We start from the raw sequence: 12,732 nt of genomic DNA, 5'->3' as shown, positions 1-12,732 counted from the left end.
TCTGAGGAGGGGAGTCACTGCTTACACAGGGGTTAACCACTCTAAACGGCGGGGGTTACCATTCAAGGGGGGGGGGGTGACTGCTCTCAGGGGGGGGATGACTGCTCTCAGGGGGGTGATGACTGCTCTCAGGGGGGGGATGACTGCTCTCAGGGGGGTGATGACTGCTCTCAGGGGGGTGATGACTGCTCTCAGGGGGGTGATGACTGCTCTCAGGGGGTGATGACTGCTCTCAGGGGGGATGACTGCTCTCAGGGGGGGATGACTGCTCTCAGGGGGGATGACAGCTCTCAGGGGGGGGATGACTGCTCTCAGGGGGGGGGATAACTGCTCTCAGGGGGGGATGACTGCTCTCAGGGGGGGATGACTGCTCTCAGGGGGGATGACTGCTCTCAGGGGGGGGATGACTGCTCTCAGGGGGGGGGGATGACTGCTCTCAGGGGGGGATGACTGCTCTCAGGGGGGGATGACTGCTCTCAGGGGGGGGGATTACTGCTCTCAGGGGGGGATGACTGCTCTCAGGGGTGGATGACTGCTCTCAGGGAGGGGGTGACTGCTCTCAGGGGGGGTGACTGCTCTCAGGGGGGATGACTGCTCTCAGGGGGGATGACTGCTCTCAGGGGGGGGTGACTGCTCTCAGGGGGGGATAACTACTCTCAGGGGGGGGATGACTGCTCTCGGAGGGGGGGGGGGGGGATAACCTGCAGCACTGTCTGCCCGGAGCTTCATACATCAAGATTCATTTATAAAGAAACAAAAACCACAATACGAAGCTGAAGACCCACAAGAGATACAGATCGGATATATATACACCAGCTGAGCCCATATTATACACACCCTCACACATTCCGTCCACCATTACATCTCCTCCACTGACCAGAACTGTTCACACCTGACAGGGGGAGATCTGGATCCATCTGACCAGGCCATGTTTCTCTATAGAGATCTGGATCCATCTGACCAGGCCATGTTTCTCTATAGAGATGTGGATCCATCTGACCAGGACATGTTTCTCTATAGAGATCTGGATCCATCTGACCAGGACATGTTTCTCTATAGAGATCTGGATCCATCTGACCAGGCCATGTTTCTCTATAGAGATCTGGATCCATCTGACCAGGACATGTTTCTCTATATAGATCTGGATCCATCTGACCAGGACATGTTTCTCTATAGAGATCTGGATGCATCTGACCAGGTCATGTTTCTCTATAGAGATCTGGATCCATCTGACCAGGTCATGTTTCTCTATAGAGATCTGGATTCATCTGACCTGGACATGTTTCTCTATAGAGATCTGGATCCATCTGACCAGGACATGTTTCTCTATAGAGATGTGGATCCATCTGACCAGGTCATGTTTCTCTATAGAGATCTGGATCCATCTGACCAGGCCATGTTTCTCTATAGAGATCTGGACCCATCTGACCAGGCCATGTTTCTCTACAGAGATCTGGATCCATCTGACCAGGCCATGTTTCTCCATAGAGATCTGGATCCATCTGACCAGAACATGTTTCTCTATAGAGATCTGGATCCATCTGACCAGGCCATGTTTCTCTATAGAGATCTGGATTTGTCTGACCAGGACATGTTTCTCTATAGAGATCTGGATCCATCTGACCAGGTCATGTTTCTCTATAAAGATCTGGATCCATCTGACCAGGCCATGTTTCTCTATAGAGATCTGGATCCATCTGACCAGGCCATGTTTCTATATAGAGATCTGGATCCATCTGACCAGGACATGTTTCTCTATAAAGATCTGAATCCATCTGACCAGGCCATGTTTCTCTATAGAGATCTGGATCCATCTGACCAGGTCATGTTTCTCTATAAAGATCTGGATCCATCTGACCAGGCCATGTTTCTCTATAAAGATCTGAATCCATCTGACCAGGCCATGTTTCTATATAGAGATCTGGATCCATCTGACCAGGACATGTTTCTCTATAGAGATCTGGATCCATCTGACCAGGACATGTTTCTCTATAGAGATCTGGATCCATCTGACCAGGACATGTTTCTCTATAAAGATCTGGATCCATCTGACCAGGACATGTTTCTCTATAGAGATCTGGATGCATCTGACCAGGACATGTTTCTCTATAGAGATCTGGATCCATCTGACCAGGACATGTTTCTCTATAGAGATCAGGATATATCTGACCAGGTCATGTTTCTCTATAGAGATCTGGATCCATCTGACCAGGACATGTTTCTCTATAGAGATCTGGATCCATCTGACCAGGTCATGTTTCTCTATAGAGATCTGGATCCATCTGACCAGGACATGTTTCTCTATAGAGATCTGGATCCATCTGACCAGGACGTGTATCTCTATAGAGATCTGGATCCATCTGACCAGGTCATGTTTCTCTATAGAGATCTGGATCCATCTGACCAGGACGTGTATCTCTATAGAGATCTGGATCCATCTGACCAGGCCATGTTTCTCTATAGAGATCTGGATCCATCTGACCAGGACATGTTTCTCTATAGAGATCTGGATCCATCTGACCAGGCCATGTTTCTCTATAGAGATCTGGATCCATCTGACCAGGTCATGTTTCTCTATAGAGATCTGGATCCATCTGACCAGGACATGTTTCTCTATAGAGATCTGGATCCATCTGACCAGGACATGTTTCTCTATAGAGATCTGGATCCATCTGACCAGGACATGTTTCTCTATAGAGATCTGGATCCATCTGACCAGGACATGTTTCTCCATAGAGATCTGGACCCATCTGACCAGGACATGTTTCTCTATAGATCTGGATCCATCTGACCAGGCCATGTTTCTCTATAGAGATCCGGATCCATCTGACCAGGCCATGTTTCTCTATAGAGATCTGGATCCATCTGACCAGGACATGTTTCTCTATAGAGATCTGGATCCATCTGACCAGGCCATGTTTCTCTATAGAGATCTGGATCCATCTGACCAGGTCATGTTTCTCTATAGAGATCTGGATCCATCTGACCAGGCCATGTTTCTCTATAGAGATCTGGATCCATCTGACCAGGCCATGTTTCTCTATAGAGATATGGATCCATCTGACCAAGACATGTTTCTCTATAGAGATCTGGATCCATCTGACCAGGACATGTTTTGTGGGTTTAGACATGTTGGTTGGACACCAGTGTTGTATTCGGATGCAGTTTCCTGACTGCTCCTCCTCTTCCTCAGAACAAGTCCCTCTGATCATTAGATTTTCCCGGCTCTCCGGGCATGCTGGGAGTTGTAGTTTTTCAATAGCTGGAGAGCTACAGGTTAGGGTGCGTTCACAGGACCGCCTGTCCCCGTTCCGTTCTACTCCCATTAAAAAATAAAAATGGATTAAAAAAAATGGATACAAACGGATGGTCAAACGGGTATAAATGGATGACCACTTCCGTTTTTGAATGAAAAAAACGGATCTAAATCATCGTTTTGATCCGTTTTTTAATTTAGTTTTTGTCCGTGTTTTTTTAACCCTTGAGTAACTTTTTTTTCCCATGTTTTAACTCCTCCCCCTTTTCCCAAACCTAGGAAAGGGTATAACAGGGATGAAAGTGCAGAGGAATTCTGAGGAGGAGAGTATATGGCGGATGTTCTGCTGCTGCGCATTCCCTGAACTGAAAATGTGTCCTGCTCATCTTTATTTCAGATTCGATGTCCTGCTAAGGAGGGTCCAGCGGCAGAAACGTCAGGAAGAGGCGCGACAGCGACGGTGTTTCTGTATCCATCCTATCACATCAATCCGGTCGACCCCTGGGGTGTACGCCACGCTCTTTGAAGAACTGCGCCATCATCCAGATACACTCTGCAGTTATTTCCGCCTTTTGTTGGCCGGCTTCAATGAGCTTCTCCAGCGTGTCGTCGCGGATTCATCGCCAGGATACTATATGTCGCCGAAGTGTTTCTCCAGAGGAGCGGCTGATAGTCACCCTAAGGTAGGTACTTTCTTTAACAGTTTCATTGTTATTTGCAAAAGAAATATTTTGCAGTTCACCCTAATTATTTTTTTTCATTCATTTGCAGGTTCTTGGCCACTGGAGAAAGCTTCGCTTCCCTACACTCCCAGTTCCCTTGGGGAAGTCCACCATTTCGTACATAGTGCGGGATACCTGCAAAGCTTTATGGGGCTACCTCCAGGAGGACTATCTCCCACAGCCTTCACCTAGAGACTGGATTTGTGTTGCAGACAGCTTCTGGGAGCGCGCTCAGTCTCCAAACTGCCTTGAAGCTGTGGACGGAAAGCACATCCGCATCCAAAAGTCACGTAACACCGACTATACAACTATAAAAAAATTATTATCAATCATCCGGACGGCCATGGCGGACGCCAACTACAAGTTTGTTGCAGTGGACTTTGGCTCCTATGGCCGCACAAACGACTCCAGGGGCTTCAAGAACTCTGCAATAGGGAGGAGTCTGTATGTCGGGGACTTTGGACTTCCTGAAGCAAGGTCCTTTCCTGAACAGACGGACCTGTGCCGGCTGCTGCTGGGGTGGCGGCGGCTGCTACCGGGGTGGCGGCGGCTGCTGCTGGGGTGGTGGAGGATCTGCTGCTGGGGTGGTGGAGGATCTGCTGCTGGGGTGGTGGAGGATCTGCTGCTGGGGTGGTGGAGGATCTGCTGCTGGGGTGGCGGCGGCTGCTGCTGGGGTGGTGGAGGATCTGCTGCTGGGGTGGTGGAGGATCTGCTGCTGGGGTGGTGGAGGATCTGCTGCTGGGGTGGTGGAGGATCTGCTGCTGGGGTGGCGGCGGCTGCTGCTGGGGTGGGGGCGGCTGCTGCTGGGGTGGTGGAGGATCTGCTGCTGGGGTGGCGGCGGCATTTGCTGCTGGGGTGGTGGAGGATCTGCTGCTGGGGTGGTGGAGGATCTGCCGCTGGGGTGGTGGAGGATCTGCTGCTGGGGTGGTGGAGGATCTGCTGCTGGGGTGGTGGAGGATCTGCTGCTGGGGTGGCGGCGGCTGCTGCTGGGGTGGTGGAGGATCTGCTGCTGGGGTGGTGGAGGATCTGCTGCTGGGGTGGTGGAGGATCTGCTGCTGGGGTGGCGGCGGCTGCTGCTGGGGTGGTGGAGGATCTGCTGCTGGGGTGGTGGAGGATCTGCTGCTGGGGTGGTGGAGGATCTGCTGCTGGGGTGGTGGAGGATCTGCTGCTGGGGTGGTGGAGGATCTGCTGCTGGGGTGGCGGTGGCTGCTGCTGGGGTGGGGGCGGCTGCTGCTGGGGTGGTGGAGGATCTGCTGCTGGGGTGGCGGCGGCATTTGCTGCTGGGGTGGTGGAGGATCTGCTGCTGGGGTGGTGGAGGATCTGCTGCTGGGGTGGGGGCGGCTGCTGCTGGGGTGGCGGCGGCTGCTGCTGGGGTGGCGGCTGCTGCAGTTCCATATATTAGGACTGCTGAGATGGTTCTTGGTCCTGCAATAACCAAAAAAATAAAAGTGTCAATAAAAACCAACATGTTTTGAATAATAATTAAATTGGGGTGAGAATCAATTTGTTACTGAACTGAAAACTCAAATTAATTATTATTATTATAATTTTTTTTGTGTGTGTAAAGGTCAGACATTCTTAACTTTCTTTATTTCTTGCCCTACACCATAGAGTGAGCGCGCTCCCCCTGTCAATACCATAGATCCCGTGCTTAGGATTGATCGCAGCATCTATGGGGTTAATCCTGCTGGGACCGGTGGCAATCATGGCCGAGGCAGCTGTGGTGGGTACCCGAATGTGATTGACAGCTGGGTCCTGAGGGTGATCTCAGGATATTGCGGGGACGTATGCATTGGTCACTGCAGGCGAACGTGCGGGTGCTTGGACATACACATACGCCCATGAGCAGAAAGGGGTTAATTCCTTCCCTCTTTGGCAATTTTTCATTTTTGCACTTTGCTTTATTTTCCTCCTCACATTGGTTTAATTTTATTTAAATAATAAAGAAAAACAATTCTAACTACATGGACAAGAATGTATTCGTTTAAAATGTGTCCTCCCAATAACTTCTTTAATATTTCCACATTAGGGGATTTTGGAGGGCTCATATTTTGCGCCGTGATCTGAACTATTTTTCGCTACCAGCGTGCTCTGCTTTCTACAACATTCTCCTGGACTTTTCAATGTTTTTTTTACTAATTATATGGTATAAAAAGTGTCCCAAAACACGCTATTTTGGACCTTGTAATTTATTTCACAATTAAGCACGTGGCTACACCACATATGTATAGATTTATTTTTATTTCAACATTTTATTTTTTTATGGAAAAAAAGGTGGGATTCAAACTTTTATTATGGAAGGGGGTTATAGCCTCCATAGGAGAATATAACATGCAATACCTTGATTGCAGTCACAGATCAATGCGATATCATAGCATAGCATTGATCAGTGTTACCGGCGCACAACTGCTCCTGCCTGGATCTCAGGCACGGAGCAGTGAATCTGCGATTGGACGGGGAGGAAAGAGGTAAGAGTCCGTCCTGTCAGCTGATCGGGATGCCGCGGTTTCGACGCCACAGTCCCGATCAGCCCACTGCGCTAGCTTGGAACTAAATTAAACTATTTTAGATGCCGCAATCAACTTTGATTGCGACGTATAAAGGAATAATGCCGAATATCAGGGCGATGGGCGATGTCCGGCATTAGCTGTAGGTCCAGGTTGCTTATAGTAACCGGGACCCACTGGGTATGATGTGCGCCCGCCTGCTGAGCATGCGTCATACCTCGGGAGCAGGCAATGAACCTACATTCACGTCCATTTGCGGCAAGAGGTAAAAATAAACTTACAAATTCCAAATCCTCCACTTCAATCTCAGAGTTGTCCCTGTGTAGAAAAAAAAAAATTTATTAAAAAAATTGTTTGGTCAGCACATATCTGCATATAGTTGTATTTTTGCAACTGCTGGAGGCACCCTGCTGGGGAAAGATCACTGTTGGTTCCAAACCAGGGAGCCTCCAGCGGTTGCAAAACTACAACTCCCAGTTGACAGACAATGGGACATTTTGTAATCTGAAAAAATATAAAAAAAACAAAGCATAGACACAATACCAAACTACCGCAACATAATTCGCGCAAATAAATATACATACTTCCCATTATCTACACACATATAGAAAAGTACACGTTCAACACAACCCACAGTATACCAACACAACACACAGTATACCAACACAACCCACAGTATACCAACACAACACACAGTATACCAACACAACCCACAGTATACCAACACAACACACAGTATACCAACACAACCCACAGTATACCAACACAACCCACAGTATACCAACACAACACACAGTGTACCAACACAACACACAGTATACCAACACAACCCACAGTATACCAACACAACCCACAGTATACCAACACAACCCACAGTATACCAACACAACACACAGTATACCAACACAACCCACAGTATACCAACACAACCTACAGTATACCAACACAAAACACAGTATACCAACACAACACACAGTATACCAACACAACCCACAGTATACCAACACAACCCACAGTATACCAACACAACACACAGTATACCAACACAACCCACAGTATACCAACACAACACACAGTATACCAACACAACCCACAGTATACCAACACAACCCACAGTATACCAACACAACACACAGTGTACCAACACAACACACAGTATACCAACACAACCCACAGTATACCAACACAACCCACAGTATACCAACACAACCCACAGTATACCAACACAACACACAGTATACCAACACAACCCACAGTATACCAACACAACCTACAGTATACCAACACAAAACACAGTATACCAACACAACACACAGTATACCAACACAACCCACAGTATACCAACACAACCCACAGTGTACCAACACAACACACAGTATACCAACACAACACACAGTGTACCAACACAACCCACAGTATACCAACACAACCCACAGTATACCAACACAACCCCCCCAGTATACTAACACAACCCCCCCAGTATACCAACACAACCCACAGTATACCAACACAACCCACAGTATACCAACACAACCCACAGTATACCAACACAACCCACAGTATACCAACACAACACACAGTATACCAACACAACCCACAGTATACCAACACAACACACAGTATACCAACACAACCCATAGTATACCAACACAACCCACAGTATACCAACACAACACACAGTGTACCAACACAACCCACAGCATACCAACACAACCCACAGTGTACCAACACAACACACAGTATACCAACACAACCCACAGTATACCAACACAACCCACAGTATACCAACACAACCCACAGTATACCAACACAACCCACAGTATACCAACACAACACACAGTATACCAACACAACCCACAGCATACCAACACAACCCACAGTGTACCAACACAACACACAGTATACCAACACAACCCACAGTATACCAACACAACACACAGTATACCAACACAACCCACAGTATACCAACACAACCCACAGTATACCAACACAACCCACAGTGTACCAACACAACACACAGTATACCAACACAACCCACAGTATACCAACACAACACACAGTATACCAACACAACCCACAGTATACCAACACACACACCCCCAGTATACCAACACAACACACAGTGTACCAACACAACACACAGTGTACCAACACAACCCACAGTGTACCAACACAACACACAGTATACCAACACAACCCACAGTATACCAACACAACACACAGTATACCAACACAACACACAGTGTACCAACACAACACACAGTATACCAACACAACCCCCCCAGTATACCAACACAACCCCCCCAGTATACCAACACAACCCACAGTGTACCAACACAACCCACAGTATACCAACACAACCCACAGTATACCAACACAACCCCCCCAGTATACCAACACAACCCCCCCAGTATACCAACACAACCCACAGTATACCAACACAACCCACAGTATACCAACACAACCCACTGTATACCAACACAACCCACAGTGTACCAACACAACCCACAGTATACCAACACAACCCACTGTATACCAACACAACCCACAGTATACCAACACAACACACAGTATACCAACACAACCCACAGTATACCAACACAACACACAGTATACCAACACAACCCACAGTGTACCAACACAACACACAGTATACCAACACAACACACAGTGTACCAACACAACACACAGTATACCAACACAACACACAGTATACCAACACAACACACAGTATACCAACACAACACACAGTATACCAACACAACCCACAGTATACCAACACAACCCACAGTATACCAACACAACCCACAGTATACCAACACAACACACATTATACCAACACAACACACAGTATACCAACACAACACACAGTGTACCAACACAACCCACAGTATACCAACACAACACACAGTATACCAACACAACACACAGTATACCAACACAACACACAGTATACCAACACAACACACAGTATACCAACACAACCCACAGTATACCAACACAACCCCCCCAGTATACCAACACAACCCACTGTATACTAACACAACCCACAGTATACCAACTCAACCCACAGTATACCAACACAACCCACAGTATACCAACACAACCCCCCCAGTATACCAACACAACCCACAATATACCAACACAACACACAGTATACCAACACAACCCCCCCAGTATACCAACACAACCCACAATATACCAACACAACACACAGTATACCAACACAACCCCCCCAGTATACCAACACAACCCACAGTATACCAACACAACACACAGTATACCAACACAACCCACAGTGTACCAACACAACACACAGTATACCAACACAACCCCCCCAGTATACCAACACAACCCACAGTATACCAACACAACCCACAGTGTACCAACACAACACACAGTATACCAACACAACCCACAGTGTACCAACACAACACACAGTATACCAACACAACCCCCCCAGTATACCAACACAACCCACAGTATACCAACACAACCCACAGTGTACCAACACAACACACAGTATACCAACACAACCCACAGTGTACCAACACAACACACAGTACACCAACACAACACACAGTATACCAACACAACACACAGTGTACCAACACAACCTACAGTATACCAACACAACACACAGTATACCAACACAACCCACAGTATACCAACACAACCCACAGTATACCAACACAACCCACTGTATACCAACACAACACACAGTATACCAACACAACACACAGTGTACCAACACAACCTACAGTATACCAACACAACACACAGTATACCAACACAACCCACAGTATACCAACACAACCCACAGTATACCAACACAACCCACAGTATACCAACACAACCCACAGTATACCAACACAACCCACAGTATACCAACACAACACACAGTATACCAACACAACACACAGTATACCAACACAACCCACAGTGTACCAACACAACCTACAGTATACCAACACAAAACACAGTATACCAACACAACACACAGTGTACCAACACAACCCACAGTATACCAACACAACCCTCAGTATACCAACACAACCCACAGTATACCAACACAACCCACAGTATACCAACACAACACACAGTATACCAACACAACCCACAGTATACCAACACAACCCACAGTATACCAACACAACACACAGTATACCAACACAACCCCCCCAGTATACCAACACAACCCACTGTATACCAACACAACCCACAGTATACCAACTCAACCCACAGTATACCAACACAACCCACAGTATACCAACACAACCCCCCCAGTATACCAACACAACCCACAGTATACCAACACAACACACAGTATACCAACACAACCCCCCCAGTATACCAACACAACCCACAGTATACCAACACAACACACAGTATACCAACACAACCAACAGTGTACCAACACAACACACAGTATACCAACACAACCCCCCCAGTATACCAACACAACCCACAGTATACCAACACAACCCACAGTGTACCAACACAACACACAGTATACCAACACAACCCACAGTGTACCAACACAACACACAGTATACCAACACACACACCCCCAGTATACCAACACAACACACAGTACACCAACACAACACACAGTATACCAACACAACACACAGTGTACCAACACAACCTACAGTATACCAACACAACACACAGTATACCAACACAACCCACAGTATACCAACACAACCCACTGTATACCAACACAACACACAGTATACCAACACAACACACAGTGTACCAACACAACCTACAGTATACCAACACAACACACAGTATACCAACACAACCCACAGTATACCAACACAACCTACAGTATACCAACACAAAACACAGTATACCAACACAACACACAGTATACCAACACAACCCACAGTATACCAACACAACCCACAGTATACCAACACAACACACAGTGTACCAACACAACACACAGTATACCAACACAACACACAGTATACCAACACAACACACAGTATACCAACACAACCCACAGTATACCAACACAACCCACAGTATACCAACACAACACACAGTATACCAACACAACCCACAGTGTATCAACACGACCCACAGTATACCAACACAACCCACAGTATACCAACACAACCCACAGTATACCAACACAACCCACAGTATACCAACACAACACACAGTGTACCAACACAACACACAGTATACCAACACAACACACAGTATACCAACACAACCCACAGTGTATCAACACAACCCACAGTATACCAACACAACACACAGTATACCAACACAACCCACAGTATACCAACACAACCCACTGTATACCAACACAACACACAGTATACCAACACAACACACAGTGTACCAACACAACCTACAGTATACCAACACAACACACAGTATACCAACACAACCCACAGTATACCAACACAACCTACAGTATACCAACACAAAACACAGTATACCAACACAACACACAGTATACCAACACAACCCACAGTATACCAACACAACCCACAGTATACCAACACAACACACAGTGTACCAACACAACACACAGTATACCAACACAACACACAGTATACCAACACAACACACAGTATACCAACACAACCCACAGTATACCAACACAACCCACAGTATACCAACACAACACACAGTATACCAACACAACCCACAGTGTATCAACACAACCCACAGTATACCAACACAACACACAGTATACCAACACAACCCACAGTATACCAACACAACCCACAGTATACCAACACAACACACAGTGTACCAACACAACACACAGTATACCAACACAACACACAGTATACCAACACAACACACAGTATACCAACACAACCCACAGTATACCAACACAACCCACAGTATACCAACACAACACACAGTATACCAACACAACCCACAGTGTATCAACACAACCCACAGTATACCAACACAACACACAGTATACCAACACAACACACAGTATACCAACACAACACAGTGTACCAACACAACACACAGTATACCAACACAACACACAGTGTACCAACACAACCCACAGTATACCAACACAACACACAGTATACCAACACAACACACAGTGTACCAACACAACACACAGTATACCAACACAACCCACAGTATACCAACACAACCCACAGTATACCAACACAACACACAGTATACCAACACAACCCACAGTATACCAACACAACACACAGTATACCAACACAACACACAGTGTACCAACACAACA

At 46.8% G+C, this 12,732-nt stretch overlaps 1 protein-coding gene across 1 annotated transcript in view; it reads left to right on the top strand.

Moving 5' to 3' along the window:
* The window catches only part of LOC130291412 (uncharacterized), a 122,841-nt gene that overhangs the window by 92,792 nt on the left and 17,317 nt on the right, over positions 1–12,732 (top strand). The window contains exons 2-3 of the mRNA XM_056540125.1: positions 3,654–3,939; positions 4,028–4,518. Of these exons, the coding sequence (XP_056396100.1) occupies positions 3,654–3,939; positions 4,028–4,518 (777 nt within the window). The remainder of the gene's footprint in view (positions 1–3,653; positions 3,940–4,027; positions 4,519–12,732) is intronic.

This window comes from Hyla sarda, chromosome 9 (assembly GCF_029499605.1).
Source record: "Hyla sarda isolate aHylSar1 chromosome 9, aHylSar1.hap1, whole genome shotgun sequence".
NCBI lineage: Eukaryota > Metazoa > Chordata > Amphibia > Anura > Hylidae > Hyla > Hyla sarda.
Note: the sequence above shows the minus strand (reverse complement) of the source record. Positions and strands in the feature narration are given on the sequence as shown.